Raw genomic sequence first — 17691 nt, forward strand, 5'->3', positions numbered from 1 at the left:
AACATACCGAAGCAACCATTTAAATGCATCTAAATATCAACTCATGCATACACCATCACACACCACAACCAACCAAGTTACCAAATAGAATTTATATCAATGCATAAACCATGTTCTTCAAAATGCACATCAAATTATCATAATACTTATGACTTACATATCTAAAACCCTATCTACATGCCACTTATAACCAGATCAAAATAAACAGATAGCTACCGAAAGAGTTGTCTGATAGTGTGATCTCCAACGACGTTCCAATCGACAGCGAAAGTCCAATGATCTACCAAAAATAAAACCAAATAAAGTAAGCTTATGTAAAGCTTAATAAGCTTGTAAAATCAAACATATCATACCTATTAATTTAAATATAAACTGTACATAACAATAAAACTAACAATTCCTTTATCGTATTTCACCATTCCAACTACCCAAAGTAATTAAACCTGGACGTTTCATATCATTAAAACACAACATGTCAAATAATCATGTACCAAGATATAATTCATCGTATCATCTTGTTCCTTTTTCATCTTAATATCTAAATGTTTTGCCCGGAGAACAATAGTAAATCAACTTCAGATACATGGGAGGGTAATGCTCATACAAGCTAACATAATGACATTAATTGATACACGATTTTGCTCACACAAGCTTCAAAGAATCTGCAACACATGTTGAACCTTAACCATCAGTATGGTATCCATCACTGGTACACATTACCTGCTAAATATAACATCGGTACAGAGTGCTTACTAAATAAAACACTGATAACAAGTACCTGCTACTGAAAGTACCGACAACTATTGCCTGCTAAATATGCCGTTTGCTATGCCCTAATGACATAATATTTGTATCCTAGCTATTCACTAAGTTCACACGAGCTTAATTTGCTTTTCTAAGACCATTTCATGCTCAAACTTTATTTATCCATTTCATTAACAAGCAATAGACCAAAGCATTATCCAATTTCAAAAATCAATCACATACTAAGTTAAAACATTAACAACATAATCAGTGTAATATGAACTTGCCAAAATATGATAGCTAACGACATGCTACGATGACTACTCGACGACTTTTCCTTTCCTGTGTTTGTCAATCGACTGATCCGTTTCTTGATATGCAAGCTTACAAGCTAGCTGAACTTCAAGCGCATGAAAATGGTGTTTCATTTTCTTCAAAAATCGGTGGAGAAGCTTATGAAAGATGACAAAATGTTAGTTTTCATTTGTTTTTGTTTTTAATTATTAATTTACCATTTTAACCTTCAAAATCAATCCAAATTTCATAATTATCATCATTGTCCATTATATTTAATTAAGGGTTAATTTTCATTTAAAATCTTGTACTTTAAAATTTTAAGCCATGATACTAATAATAATCTATAGCGATTGACTTTTGCAACTTTTATGATTTAGTTTTTTTCACTAAATTAACTATCTAAGCGTTAAAACTTTCTAACCAAATTTTAATGACACTATAATAACCCTATAAATATTAAATAAATAATAAAAATACTAACTCACTAGTCGGAATCATGGTCTCAAAACCATTGTTTCTGATATCACTAAAAAATAGGTTGTTACAACCACTCCTTGAAGTGAGCATCGCACCTCGAGAAAACACATACCACCTCTCGGAGCACGAAATGTGTGAACTCCTTTCCAAACACCTTGCTCGACCACGATATGAGAACTCTTCGAATGCCCCTCAGTCTAGGCACACCTGCACATAAACCATATGTGAACCCTATTGAACTATCATTTATAACACCAGTTTCCAGACACTAATTTCGTTTAACACGATTGACAACTTGTCCAATCGTCACCTAGCAGCCACACTTAGGCCCATACTTGCCATGGCAGACCAACTAATGTATCACTCTCGATCACCAATAACACTAGGACATGTGGCACTTTAGGATTACAACCCACCATATATAACTAACAATGGCTCCCAAATTTGGAGATAGAATCTCTCTCTCTCTCTTTCATCTTCATCATATACCAACCTTAACCTCCCTCGAACCACCCGATACAACAACTCTCTACCTTGCCTTAAGCTAGGTGAACCTCCAAATACCATCACAACCCTTCCCTTTTGGATCTTACCCTCAACACAACTGAATCAAAATTTATTTTTTAAATTTATAAAATAAAATAAATATTATATATAAGTTAGTGAAATTAACTCAAAAGGTTATAAAAATTATTTTTTAAAAATCAATTCAATATTTTTTTTGGAACCCCAAGTCGCATGACCGTGTCTTGAAAAAATGGAGTTTAAAACAAATGGGTTAAATTGAAAAGTCTAGCCCAACTATTTATTAAATTAAAAAGCCCAAATGTGACAAAAACCAGTTTCGTTTTCATCAAATTTTCTACTTTTTGGTTTTCGTTTCCTTTTTAATCTATTCTTACCTATTTCTTTAAATCCTTATCAATGCCTGTAAATAAATCATTAGATCTATTTCTTACCTAATTTTTGTGTTTTTCATATTTATATATATATATATATATATATATATTAAAAGGACTAAAATTAAACTAGAATCTATCCTAGAATTAATTGATAACTAAATTTTTTTATTTTATTTTATCTATATCGTAATATAATCTAATGCATGTGTTTGCATTTCCAAAAAAAAAAAAAAAGTAAATTTTCTTCCTAAATTTGTTAATAATGGCCCCTTACAGGGAAAAAAAAAAATACAGTGCCAAAGTGCGTCCAATGCAACATATATTGTAACGGAGATTTGGTTACACTATTGGCAGGGAATTCTTTAAACTACCATTCAAATTTTTAACATACCTAAGTCTTCTTCACAACTAAAGGTCGCATAACTATGAGTTCATACTAAAACTTCTTGCAGACCTACTATTTAAAATTAGGTAATTATAGATTTAGTAATACAATGGTCATTGGCATTATTGAAATATACTATATCACCATTAACATTATTGATTTGTTACATTTGATCGTTGAGCCGTTAATTGTCATTAACAATTTAACAACAAATTGACGTGATATATTATATCATCATTACAAACGAAATTTTAGGCTAAATTTCATAACTAGTCTCTATACTTTTTCCTTTGAGCAATTTAGTTCTTTTTTTTTTTTAATTTTTCTTTTAACTTTACTTTTTTCTTTTTATTTCATAGGAGATGAGAGAAAAATAGAAAAAAACAAAGAAAGAAAAGGAAAAATTAAAAGAAAAAGAATTGAATTGCTCAAAAAGGAAAAAGTATAGGGGCTAGTGCAATTGGACTTAAAATTTTCGTTTAAAATAATAAGATAGTGTGCCGCTTTAACTTGTTATTACACAGTTAACAGCACTTAACAACTCAAGGATCAAAATGCAATAAATCAATAACACTAGTGATCATATCATAATTTTTTTAAATTTCAATAACCAAAACATAATTTAAACGACTAAATGATCAATAATTTACCCTTAAATGATAACCAAAACATAATTTAAACGACTAAATGATCAATAATTTACCCTTAAATGATTACATATGATAATATTATATAAAATGGTATGTTATCCATACCCTAATATAAAAGTTGTCCCTCATGGCCTGAGATTCTTCAATTGAAAATTTGAAATCATTGCAATGTAATTTTATTGTTAGGAAGGCTAATTCAGTCCATGTAAGGAATGGGAAGAAAAAATGGAATAAACAGAAAAATTGAGAAATATTAATTTTCTGAATTTAAGTTATTTTAATGTATTTAAAATATTAAAATGATAGGTTTTACATGTTTTTAATTTGTTTTATGTGATAGAGTATTTTTAAATGTGTTTAAAGTAATACAAATTTATTTATTTTTACACATTTTATTACACCCAGGCACATAAATGAATGAAAATCATTCCAGGATTCCGTTTTGTTTTTTATGGCAGCTGAGAGTATTTTTCAAGAAGAAAAGAAAATGTAGGAAAAAGCTTCAAGATCTTAGTTTAAGAAAAAAAGGGAAGGAATATCTTATCAGAAAGAATGAAGGTTGATGATTTGATAAGAATCAGATGAAATATTTTGTCAGTTAATGCCTTATATCTACAAATCAGTTCCTAGGGATGAGTATCATACTTTAATTGGATTGCCCCAAATATTGTACTATAGACTTGTATGCAAAATAAATTATTTAAAAAAAATTATAGATTTTATAATGATGAAAAGAGAGACTGTTTGTTAAGATGGTCTGCCATTGTTGTTGAGAAATAGCTAAAAAAAACTATCAGTCAACCTACGTAACATGTGATGGTGCCAAGTGCTAACTCCCATTTCTTCTTCTGCTACTGGGTATTCACTAAATAAATTAACCAATCAACTCTCTCTATACATACATACATGTAAATGTACAGACAATTATTATTTTTGAAGCCGAAACCAATAAAGAGAAATATAGGATGGGATGGAAGTTGGGGTAGCGGTTGCTGGAACCCAATTGCTTAATACAATTAGGCTGATAATGAATTCCTTTTATATATATAATATTTAAAATTATTTATAATATTTTTTAATTTTAAATTTAAAAATAAATGTGTTTTAATATGTCGAATCTAACAATAATATTAGTACTAATTAAGCTAAGACTCAATTAATAGGACGTAATATTTTGATCATTTCGATAGATTTTAAATCTTACAATATTTTAATTTAAACAATCGCATTTAAGTATTAAAAGTAATGGAAACACATTTTATTGGTTCAAATTCGTTTCATTCATTGGTTTTTTTAAAAAAATTCATTTTATTATAATGTAAGAACCTTGTTGATTTAATCGGTCAATTCCTTATTCAATAATAATTAAATAAAAATAAAAATTAATTAAATAGTTAAACCATCAATTATTTTCTTGTTTTTGATTTGTTTTATTTTCCATTATACAATAATGGTCAAACTAGTGGGATCATCGATTTTGATTAACCGACTAGTTATTGTTACTAATTTATGTAAAATGTTTATTCTTTATATTATAAAAAATTATAAACTAAAAAAAATAAAACTTTCGCTCGGTTTAAATTTTGAATAATAGCAATTTTTATTTTATTTTACGAATGGAAAAGCTGAGAAATGAAGTAAAATATTTGATATTTTGGATTTTGATCTAGTCCCAAAGCAACTACCAGAAAAGTGACAAAAAAAATTGTCAAACTTTTACTAGCCTTTCTTTTGGTTTTGTAATTGAAATTTCGTCCCTTAAAACTTAGAGAAGTTGAGAAGAAACATGGAAACATGCATGACCAAACCACCAGTCAACACAACCCCCCCCACCCCCACACCTTCTCCCTCTTTCTCCATTTCTCTTTTATCTTATAATTCTGTGTCGCTAAACAACCCTTAATATATACCCAAGAATCCCCCTCTTTTGTTGCCTTGGCGCTCTTTCACTTCTAATATCATCTGAGATTTTAGGGTTAAATTAGTGAGGAGAGAATGAGGAAGCCTTGCTGTGATAAGCAAGACACAAATAAAGGGGCATGGTCTAAGCAAGAAGATGAGAAGCTCATCAATTACATTCGAATTCATGGCGAAGGTTGCTGGCGTACTCTCCCTCAGGCTGCAGGTTTCTTATCTTATATGCATCATCATTTTAATCATCAGTATTTTCCTTTTAATGTCAAGGGATGCTAATTGTGTATTATTCCTTCTTCTTTCCTATAAAAAATGGTTTAGGGCTCCTTCGATGCGGTAAAAGTTGTAGGCTGAGATGGATAAATTATCTAAGGCCTGACCTTAAAAGAGGCAACTTTACTGAAGATGAAGAGGATCTTATTATCAAGCTTCATGCACTCTTAGGCAACCGGTACCAATTCTCTCTCTATATCTTTTATATACTGACAAAATTTTGTTTTTTATAGACACAAGATAACATAATCATTCAATATTTAAATTATATTTGTTTTTGAAAAACTATAATATGTTAATAATATTATTAATTAGTAAGATTAGATTATCTTTATTAAAATTTAAAAAATTAATTTTATTTATTAAAAATAGTTTTCTTAAAAATTTATTAAAATAATATCTTTAATTAAAATTTATGATTTTTATTTCACTTAAGAATAAAATTGATTTCATTAAAATTTAAGAAAAGAATTAGTTTAATAGAGAGTATTATAAATAAAAAATTTATAAAACATAAAAATTTGGTTAATTTTATTAATGAAATGTTATTATAGAGGGTAATTATTATAATGAGAGTTCGCTGTGTGTTTGACCAATTAAAATATATATCTAATTTAGATAAGCAAATCATGAAAATATGTAAAATTAAATTATTTTTATACATTATTATTAGTAATTATAGAAGTTTTAATTTTATGAGAGAAATTAAGATTCTATATCTCTAGAATTAACCTCATCCAAAACATCAAAATGAAAGTCTTTGCCACATGTGGCTTTTAGACTTGAAATGGAAGTACAAGGCTTCTAATAAAAAGGCAAACTCAGAAAGTATTTATGAGTCGCCATGTATTATCATTTATCAACAATGTTTTGGTAGATGATTATCGTGGCTTAAGTTTTAATTTAATTAGTATTAAGTGTTTTTAAATTTCAGTTAAAATCGAATTAATTTATTGAATTGATTTAATTCGATTAATCGGTTGCAGGCCAGTTAATGAATTTTTGAAAGTTTGGTTATCGATTAATTTGTTCGAAATCGGGTAATTAATCGAATTAACTGAATTAACCAAACTTAAAAATTAATAATACAAATTATACGTAGTTTTAATTCTAATAATTTGGTGTAATGAACCTTATCAATTTATTTATTTTTTTGATATATTTTATACTTGTTTTAACAATACATATTTATATATATATAAGTTTCAGTTCGGTTTGGTTCAGTTAATCGTTTGAACACTCCTAGTTGGTATTGGTATTGTTGTCAATACAGAAAAATATAAGTTCAAATACACTCAAGCATGTTTTATCCTCCTATTAGAGGTCGGGTTGGAATTATGGGCAGTTTTAAACATTATATAAAAAAATAGAACAAGATAGATTATTAAATTTATTGGTTTGACAGTTCAATTAAATAAAATTTTAAAAATTTATAAAAATAAAAATATTAAAAAAATTTCGATTAAACCGATTTGTATCAATTCACTTTTGTTTGAAGTTATACATTAGCCAATTTCCAATTTAACTAGTCCAAAATAACTATGTTTAACAATGAAGTTTCTAGTTTTTCCTTTTAATAACTCAGAAAATGCTAATATTGTGCTTAGCTGATCTAAGTTTAATCTGCAAAAAGGTTTAACAATTTGGTATTCTTTTACTGTAAAAAAATTCAGGTGGTCGTTGATAGCCGGAAGACTACCTGGAAGAACCGACAACGAGGTGAAGAATTATTGGAACTCTCATCTAAGAAGGAAGCTTATAAACATGGGGATCGATCCCAATAACCATCGTTTGATCACTCACAATCATCTTCCTCGCCCACATGATTCCAATAGTGGTGCAAGTATAATATCTCCTGCTTCAAAAGTTCCAGTCACCGATAATACTAATATTCATCCACCGGAGAAATCCAGAGGTGACAATGATCAAGTTTCGGATGCTGCAAGTTCCCTGGAGGATCATAAGCTCCCTGATTTGAACCTCGATCTCACCATCAGTGTTTCAGCTTCCACCGTTGATAAAGTTGAAGATGATAGACGAAAAAGCCAGAAACAGTCCAAAATAATAGAGGACCCTTAAGATTTCACACCATCTGCCACACTAGTCTTTGTTTTTGGGTAACTGATGATCAATTTGCTTGTCCAACTTAAGAGAAAAACTTAAGGTTAGGTATACTGATGATGCATTGGATTTAGGTATACACTATCTAAATCTTAGCCATAGGCTCTCCTGATTATGGAAAAACGAAAGCAAAATGAGGAGGCAATGAATGGATGGCGCTTTGAAGGAGATAATAAGAACCCATAATTTAGCTTTAAGTTAAGAGGAAAAGTAGATACTCATTAACATCCTCCATTGTCAAAACTAGATACTCGTACCATTGCTGTGAATCACTGAAATTTCCCCGGCATGCATTTCCTTATTAATTATATCTATTACTGCATGGCCATGGCATGGTTTAATTTCTTCCTTTGTGTAGTAAATAATTATTCTCAATTTGATCCATTCTCGGTTCAATTTGATTAAATCTTAGAAATGAAAGCATTAAGAATTTTCCATATACAACATGAAGCAGAAATGGATGTCTAACAGTAATTAATTAAAAAATCTTTCTTTAAAGTTAGGATTCATTGGAAAATGAAGATTTAAATTTGTTTAATGTCAATTAAAAAAAAGGAACTACATTAGCATGTGCCAGTGCCATGTTTCCAACTCAGACAACTCCTAATAAATCCTATATTTAATTGGATAAAAGGTTATGAATTTAGCTTCACACGTTTAGTTAATTAAAGCTAAACTAGTTTTCCGTATTCGGCCACACATATTTAAGTAGCAAGGGAAATTAATAAACGCAGTTTTCCCAATTTTTTTATGGCTGCTGATAGGCTGATATTCTATGTTGGAATGGTGTGTTAGAAATGCGACAGTTTCTAAATTTGTCTTAATCCTTACATACAACTACTAGTCTTCCATTGAAGCATGGTTGCCTTTTGCTTTAGCTGTGTGGTGTGTTTTTTTTCTTAAATTTATTTGAAATTAAGACGATTTTCTAAAAATAAATTGATTTTTTATTTTGTGTTTGGATGATTCTCTTAACAAATTTTTCTAAAATCATTTTTTAAAATATGTTTTAATGAAACAAACACTATAAATTATATTTGTTATAGAATATTATAAAAACACTTTTTTCTTTGGCATCCAAAATTTATTTTACAATAAGATTATATTTGTAAAAAATTATATTAAAGCTTTGAAGTTACATACATACATGTATATATATTTATATATGAGAGTAGATAATGAAATATTAAAACTAAAAGAGGTAGATGAATTTAAGTAAAATTTTAAAAAAACTCATATTTATATAGTATATTATATACTATTAAACAACACTACACCAAAACTGTATTTTTGTTACGTTTTGGAAACATCATGAAAACGACATCCAAACTTCACGAAAGATAATTTTTGAATTTTCATGAAATTGTTGACAAAATGTAAAAAATGCGACGAATTAACCATAAGGGAAAGCACTCGTAATGCTTTAAAAATATTACAAAAAGTTGTTTTTTTTTTGTGAGAATAGTAAATGTCTCAAAAATTTGCATATTCTTTATGTTTCTAAGTGCCAATTGACCAATCAAAATGTAACAAAAAAGTTTATCTTGTGATGCTTAAAAAAGTCATGGAAAATTGGGGAAAAAAATAATGAATTATTTGTACATTTTAAAATATTACAAAACATTTTAGACAAAAACGTCGTGAAATGGTACTTTATGGTTACTTCTTTTTTAATAAAAGCATTCTATCACCTTTAATGACACTTATATTTTGAATAACATATTCAGAATATATATATATAAAGAATCATAACTTAAATAAAAGCAATGAAATTGGTACAAACACTACAGCAAAATAGGTTTCTAGAGGCCTTTTTTTCGGCCTATAAGCGCCGCTAAAAATATTTGCGGCGCTTAAAAACGCCACTATGGACAATGTAGCTAAATTTTGCAGCGTTTATGTGAAAAACGTCGCTATAGAACATGACTTTTAGAATATGACCTTTAGCGGCACTTTTATTGAAAATGCCGTTAAAGGTCATGTTCTTTAGCGGCATTTTTGAAAAAAGTACTGCTAAAAGTATTGTTCTTTAGCAGCGTTTGTGAAAAAAACGCCACTAACTTTAGCAGATTTCTAATATCCTATTTTCATTCATATACAACCCTTCCTGTAACACCAAAACCAACCAAAAACAACAAATCTAAATAATACTTCAAAAATCCAACGAAAGATATATGATCTAAATTAATAAATGAAATAACAAAATACTCTTACAATAATGTTAAAAGTTATAACGTTAAAATATTCTTACAATAATAAAACAAACGTCTAAGATGGCAGATTCTACAACTGCTGAAACATCTTCATCATATTCTGAAGCTGTAGCTAGAGTGCGTCAAATTTTTTTCTTTGCTCTGCTTCCCTCACTGCTGCCTCTATTTCCTTCGTTGTTGCCTCCGCTTTAAGTTGTAGCTGGAGTTCTTCATATTTTCTTTGAACCTCTGCTTCTCTCGATGCTAACTCTGTTTTAAGTTGAACAATTTGTTCAACTGTGCTCGCTTGCATCTGAGCCATCTGGTCTCTTAACCTCTGAATTTCAGCTTGACCTTGACTCTCCGAAGGCATGTATGGCTGCGAGCTGGATCCAAAATATTGGACTGGGTTAACAAAAGATCCTTGAAATTGAACTCGACCATACCTTTCAGCACCCAAAACTTCAGTAATAATTCTGTTATTAATGTCGTCAAGATTAACAGAACTATCACTCGAAGGAATTGCTTCATACTCTACCTTTTTATCCTTTAGTTTCTTCTGATAAATCAATCAAAGAGTTAGAAACGAAATATATAATAAAAAAAATGCAACATAACTTAACATTATTTGCATTACAAACGAAGAATTAAACCATTATAATTAAACATTATAAATATTTAAAATAATTCAAATTTTATTAAGTAAATATACCATAATTTCTGCAGCTTCATAAGTTATATGAGATCCATCTTTCTTTCTATGTGTAACGTCAAAAAGCTGAAGGCGTCCAACTTTTTGACCAGACGACAGTTCCTACAATATAGTAGTAAAAATATTATTTAATAGAAAGTAATTAATATTTGACACAATTAATAAATTCAAAATACCTCGGCCTCAGCTACACAAGCAAAACTTTTCGACCCAGCTGTGTGAGTGAATTTTTGTTTTTCCCTACTTGTGGTTCTAACTCGCTCACGATCTTACATTATGAAATAATTATTACTTATATAGTAAATACTATAAACCAAAGTAATTATAAGAGTTTGGAAGTACGTAATACCTCTCCTTTCTTTGAATTCCAAAATCTAACTGCATCTTCCTATTGGTACCTCAGCATTCTCGGCGGGACATTTCGCAATTTCTCTTCGAGGCTTATATTTTTCTTAAAATATTCCTTCTTTAAAGCACTTTTATGGTCCCTCTATTTTTTTCCTAATGTCTTATTGATATAATTATCCAAGACCTCTAAAACAAATCTCTCCTACAAAAAACACAAGTTTAGAAAGTAAATATAAATAAAACTTAAATCAAAGTATTATAAATTACATTCATGTTATTACCTTAATATTATCAAGAGCTTGATTTTTGTTACTATCAGGCATATGATGCCATGACTCGTAGTTGATAGGCAACAGATTTGCATTTCATGCTATGATGCCCAAGTACCCTGCTAAAAGTCGAGCTTCTGATCCAACAGGTTGACCAAGACTGTTTCTAGCTACTTTGACACTCTTGATAGAATTTAACTCGTATAAATATTTTAGTAGGTACGTCCTCGAGTTTTGTGCGTCGCACCACTTTCAGTTGAAAAATGTTATATTATAATATAAGAATTTGAAATAGAAATCAATAATAAAAGTCATCATGCATGTAAATTAATGTTAACACTACTGGTTCGTCAGCTGTATTCGGAACATTCGAAGATCCAATAGCAATCTGTTGTTCAGTATTTGTTTCTTTCGAATCTGGACAATTTTGAACAATACTTAGATCTCGCAATATTCTTCTAGGCATTTTATCTGCAATACACATAAATAGTTGAAATTTTAGTAACTAATTACAACAATAATAGCACATATATTCTTAAAATAGTTGAAATATTTAACAGGATCATGATTATGACATATAATTTAAAAATCGTAAAATCTTACTACATCATAATTCATAAATATCTTGATTCACATCTTGGCGAACCCATTGAAATTGTGTACTAGTACTAAAGATATTTTCATTTAAGTTTTATTCTGGAAAAGGCAAAGTTTCTGATCTTTCGTCGATGTCATCTCTACTTCCATTACCCATGTCAAACAAGTCTTTAGGGGTGTTATGGAGTACAATGTACCAACCCTCATCAGTTTGATCTTTTGAGTAAAAAACTTGTTTTACTTGAGAAGAAAATACATACGGCTTGTCTATCAATTGTTGTCTAGTGTGAATTAATCGAGAGAAGTTCACCATTGTAAAACCAAATTGATCTTTTTAATTTCGCGAGCAGTATTAACATTAGCCCAATCACATCGAAATAAGACAACCTTCTATTTTCTATAGTAATCCAACTCAATAATGTCAGTAAGAAGCCCGTAATACTCTACATTTCCCTCAATAGGATTACTGTCCCTAGCACTAGCATAACTTGTAATTGAAGAATTAACAACTATTCCACAATTTTGAATCCTCCTTAATCTTTCGCGAGATTTTGTATGAAACCTGAATCCATTGATTAGGAAGGCACAATATCTTTTTACTACTCTATTCGGACCTTGGTAAAGCCATTTAACATCGTCATTGACGTCCTTTCCACTCCAAACCTATTGAATCGAAAGTAAATTGATTAATTATAAATGTTATGAGAAAACATTATTATTTGTCAACGAAAGCTTCAATTGCATACCATTTGTCTTAACCATTCATGAAAAGATTCTGTGAATAACTTATGAATCTCTCCATGTTGTAATCTTCGGGAGCGTGAACGAGATCTCAAGACTTGTTTGTACTCGCTATGTTAAAAAGTGGATTACTTGGTTAAAAGATAAACAAATTAAAAAGATGAATATTTATCAAATTCTAAAACTTACTTGCGTAATTATTCAATTGAATCGTGGTGAAAAAGAACATATTGATGTGCTTGTATGCAAGATCTATCATCTAAGCGTGCAATTTCAACTTTATCAAACTTTGAAATAAATAAGTTTTGGCTAAGTTATGATCAGTGAGCCCAGTTCTACTTGGTTTATTCAGTCTTGTTTCAATATCTTCTAAATATCTAGAACAGAAAGTCATACACTCCTCTGCCAAGTAACCTTCAGCAATTGATCCTTCTAGATAACTTAAAATCAAGTATTAATGTTCAAACCCTAAAATATAAAATCAAATTAGAAATGAAAATTATAATTGAAATTAAGATAAAGTCATATGTATAATCATGGAAACTAAAAGATACGATCATGAAAATTATCAATAGTATTGTAGTTTGAGTTGCATCAGTAGCTCAAACTTTAATTTGATAGGAAGAGTGTGTAATATCCCACACCCAATTTGATTACCAGATTCGAGATGTGAGATGTCACACATTCACTGCTGAAGTAGCGACATTTTCATTTCAATATCTAAAAGATGAATTATGCAAACAATTAAGTTTTAAAACTTTTAAAAATATTATCCATTCAAATCTAGGTTATAAGTAAGCTTACGAAAGCTTTCATGAAACACTAGTAAGAAATGAGGGAGGAAAATGTAAAAACAACTAAAACAAGTGTTTTGACATGACATCAATGGATGAATGTCACGACACTGAGGGTAGTAGCATGATTTCATGACTTCAACATGGGAATGTCATGACTATGAGAACAGAGGCTTAATGCCGCAACTATGGGAATAGAGACTTAATGTTGCGACTTCAACAAGGGAATGTCATGACTATGGTGTTAAAACTGAACTTTAGTAAGGAAAATCTCAAACACATGAACGAAACACGAACAACAACTTGAACAGAAAAAACGAAGCAATAGGATAAGGCTCCAAGGCATGTATCAAGCCACTATCTTTAAGGTTCTATTCGCCCCCACCTATACTCAGTATGCAAAAGGGTTTCAAGAAAATGAGCCTCGAGGATACAATGAATCCGAGTGATTATTCGCGTTTTGCAGTGACGAAAACAGCCCACTAAGCATTGAGTAAAGTATAACAAGAAAATCAATTTCTATAAAGAATTTCTGCGTTAATTCTTTATAGAACAATATAATAATAGTAGAAGATGGAGGAAGAATAAAAAGAACTTTTTGAGAATTTTTGGTATATCTTCCAAATAGAATCCTACTCCTATTTATAGGAGCTCTCATGTCTCTTCATAGAGACATAAGATCCAATTGGTGTCTTTCTGAATAATTATAGAGACATAATTATTCAATTGATATCTCCGAACTATTCAAGTAAATATTATTTGTATAATTATGATTCTTTGTAAAAAATCAAGTGATATAACTCTCAATAAATAACCAAAAGACATTACACCCTTTCATTTATAGTTATTGAACACTATAAATATTTGAAAATGTTCCAACATATAGGAATAGTTTTTCCTAAAATATGCATAATTTCTTTAAAGCTTACCTAGCATCAATTTCATTTGGTCTAAAGTGATCCAAAATCTCTCATTATCACATAATGAAACATTCCACACAAGGTCAAAATATCATCCTTGACACATCTAAACACCTTTAAACATATGACCACATAAATATACAGATTCGTTCTAGTCGCATGCATCACATTGTATTACTTGGCGTGTACGCAATACCTCAAGTACAAACATGCATATACAAAATGAGTAAGCATACCATTATATCACTAGTTTAATACATACATATATCATCAAACATACATGGTTACATTCATAATGCAAACCTTCCTATCATATGTACCAAAACCTCAAAATGAACTTAAAGACCAACTCAAGACATTAGGTACATGCCACTTGCTATAAACATAAAAAAAAAAAAGAAAACTATTTAAATTTTGCTGAGTCATGGGTGGAGTCCTAGATGCTGTCAAACACTTCGAGACCACGAGATTTAATGATACTTGTGCATGAAAATAAACAAAACCATACTATAAAGAATATGGCTCAGTGGTGCTAACATGATTTAAAGCATTAATCACATATAAGAAAAATACCAAGTACATATATTATGAAATCCAAATACTATCTAAATCACAAATTCATTTATTGTCTTATGAAACAAAACATCAATTCTTTAAGCTAGTTAAAATGTCAGATTCCAACATTCAATCTCTTTACTATCATTTCTCACTTACATGAATGTCATAGCATATTACAAGAACCATTTCATGTTACATCTCGAAATTCAGCCTAATAGTTTCAAGTTGGTGAGCTGAGTTTGTCAGTTTGGGCAGGGATTAGTTTTCAGAAAGTAGAGTCAAAATTAGGTTTGAGAATTCAGAATTAAGTAATCAAAAAATATTTTCATTAAAATGACTTTCAAAAAATAAAATAAAAAATTTAAAAAGAAACGAGAAAAAAATTAACTAGAAAAGGGGACTAATATTTAAAATGGGGCAAATGTGGGAGTTTCCCATAAGCAATTTGACTAAAAACTAAAAAAGTTGGGATTTGGAAAAATTTTTAAATGTAATGCATTTCTTCCCTCTTTCTTGCTTAGTATTTGAAAATTTTACAAACACTAAAAAACTCTTTGTTTACTCTTAAATCAAACTCTTCAAATTGATTTCCTTTTCTTTCAAACACCAAAATCTTACCCAATTTTTAAGAAAACCATCAAGCGTATCACCAATTTCTTCATTTATTTTCTATTGGATTTTCATGGAATTCAGTCTCCCGTTCATTTTTCTTCACCAAATAAGGTAAGATTCTGTCACACCTGGATTTCTTTAAGTCTGAAAATTAGGAATAAGTGGTAGATTAAATTGATAGGAGCCATAAGCTAACAGCCTTTACTGAAAAATTAAGAAAAAATAGTGACTGAATTGGACATGGTTGAAATCCAATTCTGGATTTGTTGGATTGGAACTAACTGGTTCCTTAGTAGGAGATAAAATGATTACCAATAGATGATTTTTATGGGGTTGATAACTAAGCTTGAAGGGCTATAAATAGCTAGGAAAATGACTTTCTAAGGAGAATTCTTTTCAAATTATTTTTATCTTCTTCTTTTCTTCATCTTTTTCTTTGTTTACTCGGAAGAAGAGAATGTTATGGAAAGCTCTGCATAGAGCGGTGATAATGAAGTTTGAGTCAGAAAAAAAGTAGAAAATCCAGGTTATAAGTAAGTTTACGAAAGCTTTCGTGAAAACTAGTAAGAAATGAGGGATCGAAACATTAAAACAACTAAAACAAGGGTTTTGTCATGACATCAATGGATGAATGTCGTGACACTGACGGTAGTAGCATGATTTCGTGACTTGAACATGAGAATGTTATGACTATGGGAATAGAGGCTTAATGTTGCAACTATGAGAATAAAGACTTAATGTTACGACTTCAATAGGGGAATGTCGTGACTATAGTGTTAAAACTAAACTTCAGTAAGGAAAATCTTGAACACACGAACAAAACACGAACAATAAATCGAACATAAAAAAAACAAAGTAATAGGATAAGGCTCCGAGGTGTGTATCAAGTCACTATCTTTAATGTTCTTGAAATAGCCTGTTTTCAGTGGTGTCGGAAACAGTGGTGTAAAAAATAGTAGTTTCGGGAACACAATTTTGACGAGTGAGTTATTATTTTAATATTTATTTAATTTCTATGAGATTATTTTAAGGTTTTGTTAAAGTTTAGTTAAGAAATTTTGAAGTTTAAATGGTTAATTAGGTGAAAATGACTAAATCGTAAAATGTGTAAAAGTTGAAATCTATTAGTTAAAAGGGCTAAATGGCTACGGAATGGAAAGCTAATGGGCTTATATGATAATTATACCATGTTATATGTTAGTAGATGTGCATGGATAGGTTTTAAAGAAATTTTAATAGTTTTTAAAGGTTAAATTGTAATTAAATAAATAAAACTTAAACTAAAATAACATAAAATAGTATCATCTTCTCTAATTTTCTTCACCACCGAAAATTAAAGAGAAAAACCACCATTTTTACGACTTTAAAGTTTGGTCAAGCTTTTACCTTGCATGGTATGTGATTTTAATCCTATTTTTAATGATTTTTATGTTTTTGAGTTCGTTTTAGCTTAATCTAGCTAGCCCTGGGGTTAATTTGCAAAACTATTAAAGGTTGAGGGATTTTCTATTGATGTTTTTGAATGTGTTTTGATGTTATTGGTAGATTGTTAATCTTTTTTGTAAAATAAACATGTTTTGTTAAGTAATTTTTTATAAAATTGCATTTAGGGATTTATTTGTGAAAATAGTAAAATTTCATCGTAAAATCATTAAATAATGATTTAAGTGGGTTGTATGAGTCTCTAAGAGATTTTCCTAGCTTGTATAAGGGATTAAAATGGTTAAATTTCAAATTATGAGTTTAAGGACTAAATTGTAAAAAGTTAAAATGTTAAGGGTAATTTTATAATTTTACATAAATATGAATTATGGATTAAATTGAATACTAGAAGTACTTAATTGAATGAAATTATCTATTTATATCAAGATAAACAGCAATTGGACTTAAATCAAGGAAAGGCTAAAGCTTCAGATTAATTTCAGATTTTACTTCTACGACCCTAGTTATCGAGGTAAGTTCGTATGAACTATGATCGTATTAATGTTAGTTAAATTGAATTGATTATTTACTATCTTGTGTTAATATAAATGGACTTGAAATTGTAAATCTATCGACGTATGAAGAATTGACGGATAACGAATCCCATTTAAACTTTAAGAATTCTTAGATTCGAATGACATGTCATTAAGGATTTTATGTTTCAAGTGCTGGTCTTGAATGTCCTGCGATGGATGAGGTTCTA

The 17691-nt window shown here is 29.6% G+C and overlaps 1 protein-coding gene across 1 annotated transcript; it reads left to right on the plus strand.

Annotated features, from left to right (window-relative positions):
• The first annotated feature begins 5245 nt into the window (after window positions 1-5245).
• LOC108474844 (transcription repressor MYB4-like) lies at window positions 5246-8183 on the plus strand. Its single transcript, XM_017776873.2, has 3 exons — window positions 5246-5580; window positions 5691-5820; window positions 7316-8183. Exons 1-3 carry the CDS (start codon window positions 5451-5453, stop codon window positions 7719-7721), a joined length of 666 nt encoding a protein of 221 aa, XP_017632362.1. The 5' UTR covers window positions 5246-5450; the 3' UTR covers window positions 7722-8183.
• Window positions 8184-17691: the final 9508 nt, after the last annotated feature.

The sequence above is a fragment of the Gossypium arboreum genome, chromosome 3, assembly GCF_025698485.1.
Source record: "Gossypium arboreum isolate Shixiya-1 chromosome 3, ASM2569848v2, whole genome shotgun sequence".
Classification (NCBI taxonomy): Eukaryota; Viridiplantae; Streptophyta; class Magnoliopsida; order Malvales; family Malvaceae; genus Gossypium; species Gossypium arboreum.

Coding starts and splice junctions, on each gene's coding strand:
- LOC108474844 (XM_017776873.2), top strand. CDS start 5,451: ATGAGGAAGCCTTGCTGTGATAAGCAAGACACAAATAAAGGGGCATGG. Junction 5,581..5,690: donor TACTCTCCCTCAGGCTGCAG/GTTTCTTATCTT, acceptor AAAATGGTTTAG/GGCTCCTTCGATGCGGTAAA. Junction 5,821..7,315: donor CATGCACTCTTAGGCAACCG/GTACCAATTCTC, acceptor AAAAAAATTCAG/GTGGTCGTTGATAGCCGGAA.